The 14,746-nt window shown below is 47.5% G+C and overlaps 1 protein-coding gene across 1 annotated transcript in view; it reads left to right on the forward strand.

Moving 5' to 3' along the window:
- ATRN (attractin) overlaps nucleotides 1–11,720 on the forward strand; it is a 151,183-nt gene extending 139,463 nt beyond the window's left edge. Inside the window, exons 28-29 of the mRNA XM_044263364.1 lie at nucleotides 4,799–4,913; nucleotides 7,237–11,720. Coding sequence (XP_044119299.1) covers nucleotides 4,799–4,913; nucleotides 7,237–7,361 — 240 coding nt within the window. The 3' untranslated portion in view covers nucleotides 7,362–11,720. The remainder of the gene's footprint in view (nucleotides 1–4,798; nucleotides 4,914–7,236) is intronic.
- The last annotated feature ends 3,026 nt before the right edge of the window (nucleotides 11,721–14,746 follow it).

The following is a 14,746-nucleotide window of genomic DNA, read 5'->3' on the forward strand; positions in this document are numbered from 1 at the left end:
ACAAATTGTGAACCCAAGCCAGAACGATGTGTGGTCTGAAGTGGTTCCTACTTGGTAACACACCATGACTCCCTGCTGACGTAGGTGCAGATCCTCTCTGTGGGAAAGCATCCCCAATCCAGCCATGTAGGATCCCCACAGATCAAGATCAAGCCATCAGAGCTCACCAAGGACAAGAGAGACAACTCACTGGGAATAAGAGTTAGCAGACGCCATGGACAGTGGTTTAGACAGAACTTCCTGTGTCAGAGTGGCATCTCAAGCACATAATATAGCTCTGTCTGAAATGTTTAAAGATGGGAAAGATGGAGTTGTAAAGATGAGGAGACCATAAATCAAAAAGGACCGGATCTTAAAAAGAACCAAATGGAACTATTAGAAATGGAATATACGAAGACGCCTAGCTGGCTCAGTTGGTAGAGCATGTGACTCTTGATCTCGGGATTGTGAGTTCCAGCCCCATATGGGGTGTAAAGATCACTTAAATAAATAAATAAACTTTTAAAAAAAACAACAACATGGACTATATAGGGGTTGAGATTTTTTAAATAACTCAGTTTACACGTTAAACAGCATGTCAGACACAAGTGAAGACAGAATTTTTGAACTGGAAGATGAATCTGAAGAAATTACACAGAATGCAGAACAGAGAGACAAGAAGGTGGAAACTGTGACAAATGATAAGAATATGGAGGATAAAAGGAGAAGACCTAACGTGGCTTTTATACCTATACTGTGGGATTGCCACAGTGTGAAGAAATCGGAATGCTCGAGCACTGTTAGTGGGAATGTGAAATGATGTAGCTGCTGTGGAAAACAGTATTGGTCTCCCTTAAAAAAAAAAAAAAATAGAATTACCATGTAATCTGGCAGTTCCTCTTCTAGATATACCTGCTGGAATGGAAAGCAGGGTCTCAAAGCTACATTTGCGCACCCATGTTCATAGCAGCATTATTCACAACAGCTAAAAGATGGGCACAACCCTAATGTCCATCATTCGGTGAATGGGTATGCAAAATGTGGCCTATACACGCAAAGGAATATTAGTCAGTCTTAAAAAGGGAGGAAATTCTGATGCGTGCTACAACATGGGTGAACCTTAAGGACATTATGCTAAGTGAAATAAGCCAGTCACAAAACAAATACTGTATGATTCCACTTCTCTGAGTTATGTAGAGTATTCGAATCCCTAGTGACAAAGTATAATGAAGGTTGTCAGGGAGTTGGGAAAGAGGGGCATAGGGAGTCAGTATGGGTGTAGGTTTCAGTTCTGTGAGAGAAGAGTTCTGGAGATGGATTGTGGTAATGGTCCATAACAACATGATTACTTAATACTTCTGAAGTGTAAACGTAAAAAGGGTTAGGATGGAAGGAAAGTGGGGGAGCGCCTGCATGGCTCAGTTGGCTAAGAGTCTGTCTTCAGCTCAGGTCATGATCCCTGGATCCTAGGGTCGAGCCCCATATCGGGCTCCCAGCTCAGCAAGGAGTCTGCTTCTCCCTCTCCCTGCCATTCCCCCTGCTTGTGCTCCCTCTCACCCTCCCCGCCCCCACCCCACCAAATAAATAAATAAATAAAAATAAGAGGGTTAGGATGGGGAGGGGTGCCTGGGTGGCTTAGCCGGTTAAGCGTCTGTCTTCAAGGATCCTGGGATTGAGCCCTGTGTGGGGCTCCCTGCTTAGCCGGGAGTCTGGTTCTCCCTCACCTCCCCACGTGTGTGCTCTTTGCTATCTCTGTCTCTGTCTCTTTCTCTCTCAAATAAAAGAAGTCTTAAAAAATAAAAGGGGTTAAGATGGTATATGTTATCTGATTTATTACATTAAAAAATAACTGGGGGGGGGAAGATCACCAAAAGGAAATGACAGAGCAAAGCTGACTTCTCATTAGTAACACCAGAAGCCAAGCGAGTGTGGAAGAATGTCTCCAAATGACATCAGGAGGAGAACTGCCAGTCTAGGATAGCGTGCCCCTGAAACTGCCTTCCAAGAACAAGGACAGAAGGAAGATTTCTTCTGATGAGAAGGAAAGCAGAGTTGACCACCACAGACCTGTACAAAAGAAATGTCTGCAGGATGTGCTGGGAGAAAGTTTAAACTACCCAGAAGGATGGACTGAGGAATAAGAAGGAAGAGTGAGAAAATGAAATGGTAAGCATATACACATCTAAGAAAATATGATAAAATAACAATTTGTGGGATTAAAAAAAAAATAGACAAATTCCAAGTACTGAGAGGCACCATACATCATATGTCAACCGCCTATGACCCAGTTGGTTACTCCATCAAATGCTGTACTGACTCTCTTTCCAGGACACATACACTCTCACCTTCTGGCTGCTCTGGCTCAGTGTTCTCTATTTAATGCTCTCCATTTCCCCACACCTCTAAGAGCGGTGCAGGTCCACCTCGGTCTTTGGGCCTCCTCTCACGCCTTCTACGCTCACTCCTTTGATGTCCGTCTTAGTCTTTTTGAGCTGCATACAAAGCAGCAGAGACTGGGTGTCCTAGAAATGACAGAAATTTCTCAGAATCTTCAAGGCTAGAAAGTCCAAGATCAAGGTGCTGGCAGATTCAGTATCTGGTGAGAGCCCCCTTCCTGGTTCGTAGATGGCGCCTTCTCACTCTGACTTTATGTGGCGGAAGGGGCTAGGGAGCTCTCTAGGGTCCCTCTAATGAGGGCACCAATCACCTCTCAGAGGCCGTACCTCCAAATATTGTATTAGGCATTAAGATTTAACATACAGATTTTATTTTTTTTAAAGATTTTATTTATTTATTTGAGAGAGATCACAAGTAGGCAGAAAGGCAGGCAGAGAGAGAGAGGAGGAAGCAGGCTCCCTGCTGAGCAGAGAGCCCGATGCGGGACTCGATCCCAGGACCCTGAGATCATGACCTGAGCCGAAGGCAGCGGCCCAACCCACTGAGCCACCCAGGCGCCCTAACATACGGATTTTAGAAGGACACATTCAGACCACAGCAGTGATCTTTTCCATCGTGGGTTCATCTTAACACCATGATCTCAGAGCTCTCCTGGGAGCCGCCAACTCCTGTATCCAGTTGGTTGCTTACTCGGCGTCCCCACTTGTCTTAGCAGCAGTCTCAGAGCTGACCTATCCAAAGCTGAGCTGTGGATATTATCCCCCCAATACCTCTCCTTGGCATATCGCCCCCAACTCCGTACATCATCTGAGCCGCTCCAGGCCAAACTCCTGGAGTTGTGCTTGGTCCGTGCTTGCTCTCATTCTCATGGGACAGTCAGTCCATCAGCACATGTCTTTGGTTCTGTCTTCCACCCCTGCACACACCTGCACCGCTGTCACCACACTGATCCAAACCACTGTCCTCTCACCTACCCCGTCCTTCCCAGTGCTGCAGCCACAGTGGTTCCAGAAGTCATTTTCTCAACCAAACTGGAAGAAATGAATGACACATTTGGGGGTATGGAGACAGAATTCTAAAGATGGCCACCACAATTCCCCACTCATGGTTTTTCAGTCCATCACTATGCTAAGTGCTGCTCTGAAAGGATTGGGCAGAAGTCATACAAATCCCAAGGTAGCTGAGACCTTAAGACACTGAGGGGCTTTTCTCTGTGTGGTGGCAGAAGAGGAAACATGCAGAGGACTTGGCACGCCAGCACTGATTTGAAGCTGGAGGGGCTGTGGGAGGAAGCCTCTGGAAGAGAGTGACCCCTTGCAGCAAGGAAGTGGGAACCTCAGACCTACAGTTGCAAGGAATTGGATTCTGCTGGCCACCTGAGGGCACCTGAAAGAGCTTTGCACAGATCCTTCTCTAGAGCCTGCAGAAAAGAGCCAGCCCAGATGCTAACTTGATTTCCACCTGTGAAGATAAGAGCTGAGATCCTGGAGACCTTTGAGAGATAAGAGCTGGGAATTTCCCAGAACTGATGGAAGGGATGAACCGATCTATATCTGTAAGCAGGAACTCTACGGAGCTCTTCTGACCTGCCCAACCGAGCTAGATAATAAATAAGTGCTGCTACAATGTCCACAATAGCCAAACTATAGAAGGAACCTAGATGTCCATCAACAGATGAATGGATAAAGAGGATGTGGTATATATATACAATGGAATACTATGCAACCATCAAAAGAAACGAAATCTTGCCGTTTGTGACGACACAGATGGAACTAGAGGGTATTATGCTTAGCGAAATAAGTCAATCAGAAAAAGACAACTATCATATGATCTCCCTGATATGAGGAAGTGGAGATGCAACATGGGGGGCTTAGAGGGCAGGAAAAGAATAAATGAAACAAAATGGGATCGGGAGGAAGAGAAACCATAAGAGACACTTAATCTCACAAAACAAACTGAGGGTTGCCAGGGGGAGGGTCGTGGGGTCGTGGACATTGGGGAGGGTGTGTGCTATGGTGAGCGCTGTGAAGTGTGTAAACCTGCCAATTCACAGACCTGTACCCCTGGGGCTAATAATACATTATATGTTCATAAAAAGATTTTAAAAGCTATAAAAAAAATAAGTGCTGCTGTAAGCAACCAAGATTACACAGCAATAGAAACTAATAGAGGGCATCTTTAAAAATCACAAGGGGGATGGGGTAGCTGGGTGATGGACATGTAGTGAGCACTGGGTGTTATATAAGACTGATAAAAGACGGATGAATCACTGATCTCTACCTCAGAGGCCAATAATACATTATATGTTAATTAATTGAATTTAAATTTTTATTAAAAATGAAAAAAAAATTCAGAAATGAAGGCTGCATCATTAACATGTGAGAAACCCCGGTTTAGGTAGTTCTTTGTTATCTCCCACCAGACTGTTCCCAAACCCATTGCCCTGGAGCCGTGTTTTGGCAACAGAGCTGCTGTCCTCTCTGTGTTTGTGAGGCTCCCTCGAGGCCTTGGCGGAATCCCTCCTCCTGGGCAGTCAGGTGAGTAGATGAGGGCCAGTGACGAACAGGACGTGAACATGGGTGTTCCGGAGGCCTGTGCCTACCTCCTGTCATTGTGAGGATCCGGGGAGATGATCCCATTGTCCCTGGTGTTCCCTGCACTGTCTGCCCCTGAGGTCGTGGTTCCTTCCCAGGGATGAGCCGGGAGCACCCCGCTCCCTCAGCCTCCCAATAGTGGTGACGCTCCCGGCCACACCTTCCCTTGCTGCGCTTTTGCTGACTCTGGCTTTTCTCCCTTGCTCAGCCCTGACTGTAGGCCTTTTGCCCTCCAGCCATATGCTCATCCACAGTTGTCTTACCTACTCTAGTGGCCCCAGCTAGCTCCTCCAAGCTGGCCACCCTCAACTTGGTATTTCTAGCGCTGCTCCATTTCTTTCATCTTTCACTCTGTTTTAGACAGAAGGCACAAACAGCAGTTTTAACAACTTATACAAAGTCTTAGAAATGTACTCACAATCCACCAGTGTTCATTGTTCCTTTCCTTTCCAGCCTTGGCCAGCTTTGTTGAAATAATTGTATAGATCTCATTTTTATTCTTCTTTTTTCATGTAACTATCATAAATATTTTAATACTTTACTGCCCCACGTTTTTACCAGTTTCTTTTATGCAATTCCATCAAGTACACAGATCATGATTTCTATAGACATCCTCTTATCAAAGGCTAAGGAGATAATGGAATACAGTTTTGGAAATATCCTGATTCATTGTGGAATACTCTGAGGGATGCCTCAGACAAGATGCACCATACGTTTTAGACAGCTTTCAGTTGAAATGATTTTGGGGGTCAGGGTTGCCTTAGCCAGAGAAAGCCTCGTGTCTGTGATAAAGTATGTCCTAGAATCCTTGCCCAGCCCGGAGCTCCGCAACGTGTGCAGCCCTCAGATCCAAAGCCGCCTCTGGCTGAGCTCTTGAAATGCTTTCTGGGTCCTCAGGAGCGAGACCTTTAGGCTCAGCCAGGCCAGGCTTTATTGTCTTCATTTCATAGGGGAGCTGCTTGATTTGCTCTCACCTGGGAATATGAGTTCAGCTCCTAAATCAGCCTTACCCATGTCAAGGTCAGAATGACGCATTGATCTGAACTCCGGAGCATTGTCTCCTGTCACTTCCCAGCTCAGCAAACTTGGCCCCTGCTTCCTGAGAGCAAGGCCCTGGCTAGAGTAGGGAAGTGACAGGCTTGCCGTACTGTGGCCTTTCCTGCCCAGCCCATCTACCTCAATTCCTGATGAAGGCCTACTCACTGCTTGAGACTCTTCCCAAGTAAGACCACCCCCCCCCATTTTAGATGGTCTCTTCTCTACCCCCTATTTTAAATGGTCCTTCCTCTGGACTCCCAGAGCACCTGGCTCTGCCTTTGCTCAAAACAGTGTCTCCAAACAGTGGATTCCCCACTGCACAGCAGGCACTTTACATAAAATCTATCCCCACTGCCCCCAATTCCTCCATTTTATAGGTGATGTAACAGGCGGCCCTAACATGGCCTCTGAGAACCTCAGCAGGGCTCTGAGCCTCCACTGGCTCATTCCCATGCATTGAGAATCCAGCTCTCCACACCCGTGCCTTCCCCACCGAACATCAGGTGAATCAATTCCTAGTACAAAATGAAGAAAACTAGTCCCTAAAGCAAAGGTGGTGGAGGCGGTGAGGTGACGAGCCAGGTACCATTCTCACATGTTCTCGTGGGTTCACTCAGTGACTCCTCACACATGCCCTGTACGTTATTGTCCCCATTTTACAAATGAAGAAACTGAGGCATGGGATGGTTAAAGATCCTTAGGTATTCCAAAGCCTGGCCCCAGAGTCTGTCCTAACCTGTGCCATAGGATAGATAACGAAAATAACTAGTGCTGGCTGGGTGATGTGGAATGAATCCGAATTTACTGATAGAGTGCTGCTTTCTCTTGGCACCCTTCTGGAGGCCTGCAGGAGAAATGTAGCACTTAGAGCGTGACTGTAATCTTGTCTTAGTGCTCCAGCTGCCCGGCAGAGCTCTTTGCTTCGTTGATCTGCTGAACAGCAAGCTACATCTGTTGTGTAAAAAGTGGGGGGGTGGGGGAGGAAGGATATGCATTTGTGTTTGCATCAGTAAACCCTGAAAGAATATATAAAAACTATTGAAAGCAATGCCGGGGTGGAGGGAAGCACAGTGTGGAACGAAGGAAGGTTTTTTTTCCCTCTGTACTTATTTGCTCATTGCACCCCGGGAATGTAAAAAAACAAAAAACCAAAAAACTGTCTTCTGAAATTATGTTTAAAAACAAAGCAAACTGCTCCTCACCGTGTGTTCCCCGTGGCTCCCCCCAGGTCTCGCGGTGGCCAGCGCCCTGGTGGACATTTCTCAGCAGATGCCAATAGTGTACAAAGAGAAGTCAGGAGCCGTGAGAAACCGGAAGCAGCAGCCCCCCGCGCAGCCCGGGACCTGCATCTGAGGCTGGGCTGGGGACTCTCCGTGAGCGAGCCTGGGGGGGGGGGCGGCGTGCCGGCGCCGTCTGCAGGGAGGGGGCAGGCGGGGAGACGCTGCGTGGAGCGGGCCGAAGACTGGAAACCCTCGACACATCCGACTCCTCTGCATGTTCACAAGCTTTCTTTGCCGGTTTCTCCCATCTGTGCTCCAGCATCTAACCTTTTACTTTTGCATAGGAAATAATGGATTGAATAGCAGGTCCAGGGGGGATCCAGTTGTTGCTGGAGGAGGCCGGGGCAGAGCCAGTGAGAGAGCTGGGAGCGACACTCAGGTTCACTTGCGGAAAACTGTTCTTGGGGCCGTCTCAACTTGCAAAAAAATCAAAAGATGTAGTGTTTACAAGTAGACATTCACCACCAGTAGTTCTTGAACGTGGTCTTTTAAAAACTAGTCAGATGAATGAATTTGTTCTCATCTGAAGCCTGCTATCTTTTTTAAAAGATGTGCTACTTATTCTCGCACGACGTAGGCAAATCTCTCTCTTGCAGGGAGTAGCTTTTTTCTAGTTGAGAATTCACAATGGTCCATCTCTTTTGAATCATATCAAACTAAGGTAGAAGGGGGCTATTGTAAATGTCAAGGTCAGCAGTGTTACCTAGAATGGAAACTGATGTAATAGGTAGTTTTCTATAGCAACTTGATTAATTTAGTCTTAATCCATTTGAAATCCTCTCCCTCTGTCTCTCTCTCTCCCTCTCTCTTGTCTCTCTCTCTCTTTTTCTCACTCTCACACACACACTTACACACACACACTAAGTGCCTAGACTTGAAATAGATCTAGCAATTGGAGAGTTAGTAAGCCTAAGTTTTTCCATAATTGCATTCCTGCATTCTTACAAAATTTAAATAGCTACCATTGGCAATCTGCTCTTTTTCTAAAAATCTAATTTGCAGCCAGGAAAGAGTTTTCTCACCCCAGGGAACGTTTAACCTAGCAGCAGGGACTGAGAGGAAAGCAGAAATGACCAAACTGTGAAAGCTCCTGCTGATGTTGCTGTCAAAAGACGAGAGCACTAAATAAGGTGTGGTCCTCTTGTGCCCCCTGCCCCCCGCCCCCCACTCTAGGCCTGACATTGGCTCCAGCCCTTCTGGCCGCTCCTGCCAGGACACCACTGAGGAAGGGACTCGTCCATGTCACGTGTCTCTCTTGGGCAGAAAAGAGCATGCCAGCGCTTGGGATCCCTGCGTCAGAGCAGCAGTGTGCCCTGTAGCCTGCCCTGAGTTGCTGGGTCATCCTCGGGCTGCGGGTGGAACTGCACGGCCAGAGCCTGGAGAAGGACCTGGAACGGTTTGGTTTGCCCACTCTCCTCCAGGAGAGGCTCAGCTCGGCACCCGCATCTGCCTTCCCAGCCCTGGGTGCTGGCTGTGGGCAGGGCAGTGACCACCGAGAAGGATGAAAAGCACATGGAGAAAATGGATGAGGCGGAATAACCATGCCATGTGGAAAGGGACCACACTGAAGTCGGGCAGGGCGGTCTTGCTCTTCTCCGCAGCCCGCTGCCTGCGGGTTGTGGGGTCCCTGTGTATGGTGCTCTGGATTCTGGCATTATGCGGCAGCCTCCCCAGGTCTCCCTTTCGCTTCAAAACTTGGGTTCTCTGGCATTATCCCGTAGGGATGGATCTCTAGATGACCACGCTCGTTTGTGAGTTTGGAGAAATTAATAACTCGAAAGAGCAAAGACTGCAGCATTTCACCTTTAAATGCAGTGCCTAGAGTAGGAGTGCTCTTTCCCAGCACCAACCCCTCACCCATGAAGAGTTTCCTGGAAAGATGTTTCCATGGAAGTTGAACCCTAAAACACTATCTGATGCACAAAACACCTCTACTTGGAGACTCTCCTTTCAAAAAGCTGCTTTTACACATCATTGGCAAAGAGCAGACAATTCTAGATAAGACCCCTTCTCTTCCAAGCTTCCCACACCCCTGCTCCACATCACGGCACCCACAGAGAGCCCGTCGCAGACTGGCGCCTTCCCCCTGTAATTGCCATGAGGCCTCTTGGCAGAGAGAGGGAGGCCGCTGGAGAAGGAACGCCCACAAGGAAAAATCCTTGTTTGTTCAAAGGACCAGTATTTTTTTGGCCAAAGAAGTCTCTTCCCAATGGGTTCCCAGGCCTTGAAATAACATGCACCGTGTCCCATAGCCACCTGGTTTGTTGTTGTTGTTGTTTTCCTAAAAGATAGTTTATTTTTAAAAAGGAAGGAAAAAGGAGCAAGTGATGTTTACTTATGCTCCAACAGTGGAGAAACAGCTGAATCCACCTGCTTATCCTCTGCAGCCAATGGCAAACAGCTTCCTCGGGGCTCAGGCCAGAGGAAGGGAGTGGCAGGAGAAGGAGGCCCTCGGCTTAGGAGCCAGTTACCCAGAGGGAATCATCTGGAACTTCAGAGAGACGGCTGCGTGTCACAGGAGAGCCTGTATATAAGTTAAAATAGTCATGAAAACATTGATGTTGCACTTGTACATAATTATACAGTAGTGTCCAGAATGTTCAGACTTTCAGAGTGTACATAAAACAGAAAACTATGTTAATGTTATTTTTATTAAATGTAACGGTGTCTGAGTTTTACCTGATATGTTTTTGTGCCACATACCGGATATCCAGGTCTGAAGAAGTCCTCTCATTGGGCCCTGATACATTGATAACAAAACCAGGGGGGGAAAAAAAGGCATCTCCATCATGCTAGTGTGTCCAGATGCATCTGGTACGAATCGGCTGATTCTAAAACAGAAATCGTCCGTCAATACACAAAGGAGAAATCAGGCCTGGAGCCCATTTAAACAGCGTTATATGAGGAGCATCAAAGGCGGTGGGCCTGTTGCTGTCACCGCTGCTGGCTCTGCAAGGGAGTCATGAATCTGTTAGCCTCTTGGTGCTGTGTCTGGCCAGGGATGACCAGTCTTGTCCTGAGAAGCGTTTCTCTTAGTCTCTCAGTTCAACGACCCTATCAGATTTTCTAGAAAGGGATTTTCCAGGCTGCCTTTTGTTCCGTTAGGTCCACAATTTGAACGACCGTTTCCTAGGAGGGTGGTTCCCAGTACTGAAAACCAGGGGTGGGAGGAGGGTGGCTAGTTCGCTGATGGATAGCTCCCGTTTCCTCCCGGAGAAGTGCGCCCAGCCTGGCCGCCTGGCCATCTCCCACTCGTCCTCTTAGAGTTTGCGGAGAAGTCTGCGCTCCCTGTGAGATCACCTCTAAGAGATGGGAGGAGATGTAGAGAGAAGGCAAACCATAGGGACTCCCCCGAGCCAACCTGGAGGGAGAACCGCCCTGGGCAGGAAAACAGCAGAACATCGGGGCCTGAAGCTCCCGATGAGATACTCGCTGGGAGGTCTGGGGCGAGCTTACAAGAAGAAAAAAGACATGGGACCTTTTCAGTGCACCTCGCTCCTTCGGTTCAACGGAGTGTATCTGGGGAGGGGTTGGGGGTTCACTTCCTTGGGTGCTGGTATCATTTCTCGAGAACACCCTGGATCCTTTAGTTTCTTTCAACCATCCACACCCTCAATGAATACTCACTAAGCGCTTACTAACAACCTAAGCTAACGTGAAGGGCAGTGACCAAGATGGAAAGCTCTTTGGAATGACAGCAAAACCCAACTCACGCCTCTCATCCCAGGAGAACTTTTCTCTTGGTGGTTTCTATGAGAATTGGCCACCCTGAGGATAGACCCAGGAAGGCAGAAGTTCTGTCCTCAGTCCAAGCGCCGGTTCTCAGTCTGAAATGTGAGCCCAGTTTACCAAACTTGGCTCCAATCCTAAAAATCACGGCAGGCCTGCCAAGAGACATTTCCCCGGAATCATCCAAACTCCTAAACACCCTGACCTGCAGGGAGATGGTCTGGAGTGGAGAGAACTGACGCCTTCTCTTTCAAAGGCAATAATGGAATTGACTTTCAGTAACTGAAATTTGTGCACAAAACATTCTAAACACTAGTGAAGCCTGTTTCGTTGAATTAATTCTGGCTCTGGAAATGTTTTTGTTTTATAGGTATTTACGGTTTTTGTTTTTGTTTTTACTTTTGGTTTGGATTCAAGCTTAGTTTGTTAATATGTATAATTTAGCATCTCTTGCACTCATGTAAATATGGAGTAAGTATTGTAAACTATTTCATTGCTGGGGACTGTGGGTGTTATACATACATTTAGGACTGCAATTTTTTGGTATTTTTTGTATTGTAAAATAACAGCTAATTTAAGCAGGAACAAGAGAATTAAGGGAGGTCTGTGCATTTTAAACACAAATGTGAAGAACTTGTATATAAACAAAAGTAAATACTATAATACAAACTTCCTTCTGAAATAAAAGTAGATCTGGTAAAAATGTGGTTTTTGCTCCGAGCGTTGAATTTTGATTTTTTGTTTTGCTTTCTCTTCCTTTATTTTTACAGTTTGATCATTAGAACCTTACAAAAAGGGGGGAAATGCTTAAAATGGTCACCAGTTTTCAGACTAAGAGGAAGCCCTTGGCATTCAGTGACGGTCAAGGTATAAAACCAGCAGGGTGGGCCCCTCGGCTACCTTTTGGGGTCAGGGGTACAGAGAGCCCTGTGCAGCCTGTGAGCAGACTCCCAGTGTCCCCACTGTACCCGGCATTGCCCTTGAAATGACTGTGCTGGGGAGAGAGAGCCATGTAAGAGCAGCTCGGCCCTGGTGTGGGGAGGGTTCCTGGAGTGGGGGCCGACAGGGGTGGGGAACAGTCCAGGCCGAGGCCCAAGCCACCGCAGCTGCCCTTGGTCTTTGACATTCTCGTTCTCTCACGGGTTCCTGCATGTTTAGGTTTTCCAGACTGCTCAATCTCAGGTGTGCTGACAGATCAAGTACTCCACGGCCATGGCGTGTCCTGGGATGTTTCCGATGTTCTTCCCACCCAGAGAGCTGTATCCGGGGGTGCAGCTCCTGTGCGTGGAACAGGGTCAGAACAGTACACTTGGGCACCCTGGTATGGAGGGCAGGAGTCCTAGAAGGAAGATCAGCTTAAGAGGATTTGAGAACTGAAGAGGAAACACAAGGAAATGCTGTGGTTCCTGTAGGGGAGGGAGATTGAGGCATTAAGTCCCTCCAGCCCACCAGTGCATGGGATTGGGCTGGGGAGGTAAATGGTTGGACTGGTGGCCACTGCTAGGGTGGAGAAGACCATGAAACTGTTCAGGGGGAAGGGCCGTGGGAGCCACCAATTGCTTAGGACAGGATGAAGATCTGTGGGTGTGTGGTTTGTAGCAGAGACAATGCCCTGTGTTCACCAATCCTGTTAGAATTTGCCATTGGGAATATTTATAGCAGTAATGTCCACGATAGCCAAACTGGAAAAAACCTAGATGTCCATCAACAGATGAATGGATAAAGAAGATATATATATATACATACACACACACACACACATACAATGGAATGCTATGCAGCCATCAAAAGAAATTAAATCTTGCCATTTGCAATGATGTGGATGGAACTAGAGGGTGTTATGCTGAGCGAAAGACAATTATATGATCTCCCTGACATGAGGAATTTGAGAGGCAGGGCGGAGAGTTGTAGGGGGTACAAGAAACAAGATGGGATCAGGAGGGAGACGAACCATAGGAGACTCTTAATCTCACAAAACAAACTCAGGGATATGGTGGCTGGATTCCTACCCCCAGGATCCCTACCCCCTGGGATAGGTGGGGATAGGGTGACTGGGTTATGGACATTGGGGAAGGTATGTGCTATGGTGAGTGCTGCGAAGTATGTAAGCCTGATGATTCACAGACCTGTACCCCTGGAGCAAATAATAGATTATATGTTAATAAAAATTTTAAAAAAGAAAAGAATTTGCTGTTGGACCCACAGGCTAGGTGGGGGGGCCATAAAGTGAGCTGTGACTAAAGAAATGTTGGAAGCAGTGATGGACACCAGTTCCAAACTTGGCCCATGCAGTGCTCCCACATGGGGCTCCCTGGAGGTCAGGTGCCAAAGAGGTTGGAAAGCGTGTGGGTCCCTGAGTCACCAATTAGAGGCAAGTCACCCGCTCAGCAAGAGCTGTATGCTGGTCTTTGCAGCACTGAAAGGAAACTTCTACTCTAACCGACCCACTGAGATTTGGGGCTTTGTTACAAGTGGCTTTTCTTACTTCCTCTACACAGATTGGTGCCCTGAAGCACAACGCAACCATCACGGAAACCTACAACGCAGGGCTTTGCCCTCGGTTGTGGCCAGGTAGCGGGCAGGGAGCAAACAGATGGCAGCAGCAGAGCAGCTGGGATCCCTGACAGGCAGGGGCAAAACATCTGGTAGGCTGTTCCAGTTCAACAACTTGGAAAGCAACCTATGTGTCTGCTGACTTTTTAGCTCAGAGGGAAGAAGGTCTAAAAAGATTTTTAAAAAAGAGAAAGAAAGGAAAAGAAAAGAAACAACCCCAGAATGTGGCGTGCATTGATTATTATCGGCTGTTCTCGGCAAGGCGCCACAAGGAGGAGTTGACTTCCAGAAGGAATTAGCCACTTTACAAGCTGAAGGGAAAGGGATAGAGGGTCCTGAAATCCAGGGTCCCGCAAGGCTGGAAAAAGCCAACTCCTCTTGCTTCTGGTCTCCAAACACTAAGAGGCGCTCACGATCCACCAAGATCCAATAAGCCTTGGCCTCCCAAGGTGAGAAGAAGGTGAAGGGTGTGGTCTTCCCGCCTGGGACTTAGAACCTCAAAGCCAGTATCTTGAGGGAGAGACCAGAAGGAAGCAAATCTATAAAACCAATTTCAGAATGGCGTCCAGGAAAGAATCAGGAATGTCATCACTGACCCTAGACCTGCCTGGGAAATAAATAAAGTGGGGGGGGGGAGGCTGAATGGCTCAGTCGTTAAGCATCTGCCTTCCGCTCAGGTCATGATCCCAGGATCCTGGGATGGGGGCCTGCATTGGGCTCCCCACTCAAGCCTGCTTCTCCCTCTCCCACTCCTCCTGCTTGTGTTCCCTCTCTCGCTGTCTCTGTCAAATAAATGAAGTCTTTTTTTTTTTTTTTTTTTTTTTTAAGTGTAGGTTTGGGGGACTCCTGGATGGCTCAGTCAGTTAAGTATCTGACTCTTGATTTCAGCTCCGCTTATGATCTCAGGATAGTGAGATCAAGGCCCGAGTCAGGCTCTGTGCTCAGCCAGAAGTCTGTTTCTCTCTCTCTCTCTCTTTCTCCTCTCTGCCCCTCCCCCTGCTTGTTTTCTCTAAAATAAATCTTAAAAAAAAAAAAAAAGTATAGGTTTTGGAGGGAATGATGTTGCCAAAGAAACCATTAGTCCGACCTTTAAAAAGGTAACAAGCCAACGCTGTGCCTGCTGAGGAAGCCTCCATTAGAACCACGCACAGGCTAGAGATGGTTGTACAGGCTGTG

Source organism: Neovison vison, chromosome 8 (genome assembly GCF_020171115.1).
Source record: "Neovison vison isolate M4711 chromosome 8, ASM_NN_V1, whole genome shotgun sequence".
NCBI classification, from domain to species: Eukaryota; Metazoa; Chordata; class Mammalia; order Carnivora; family Mustelidae; genus Neogale; species Neogale vison.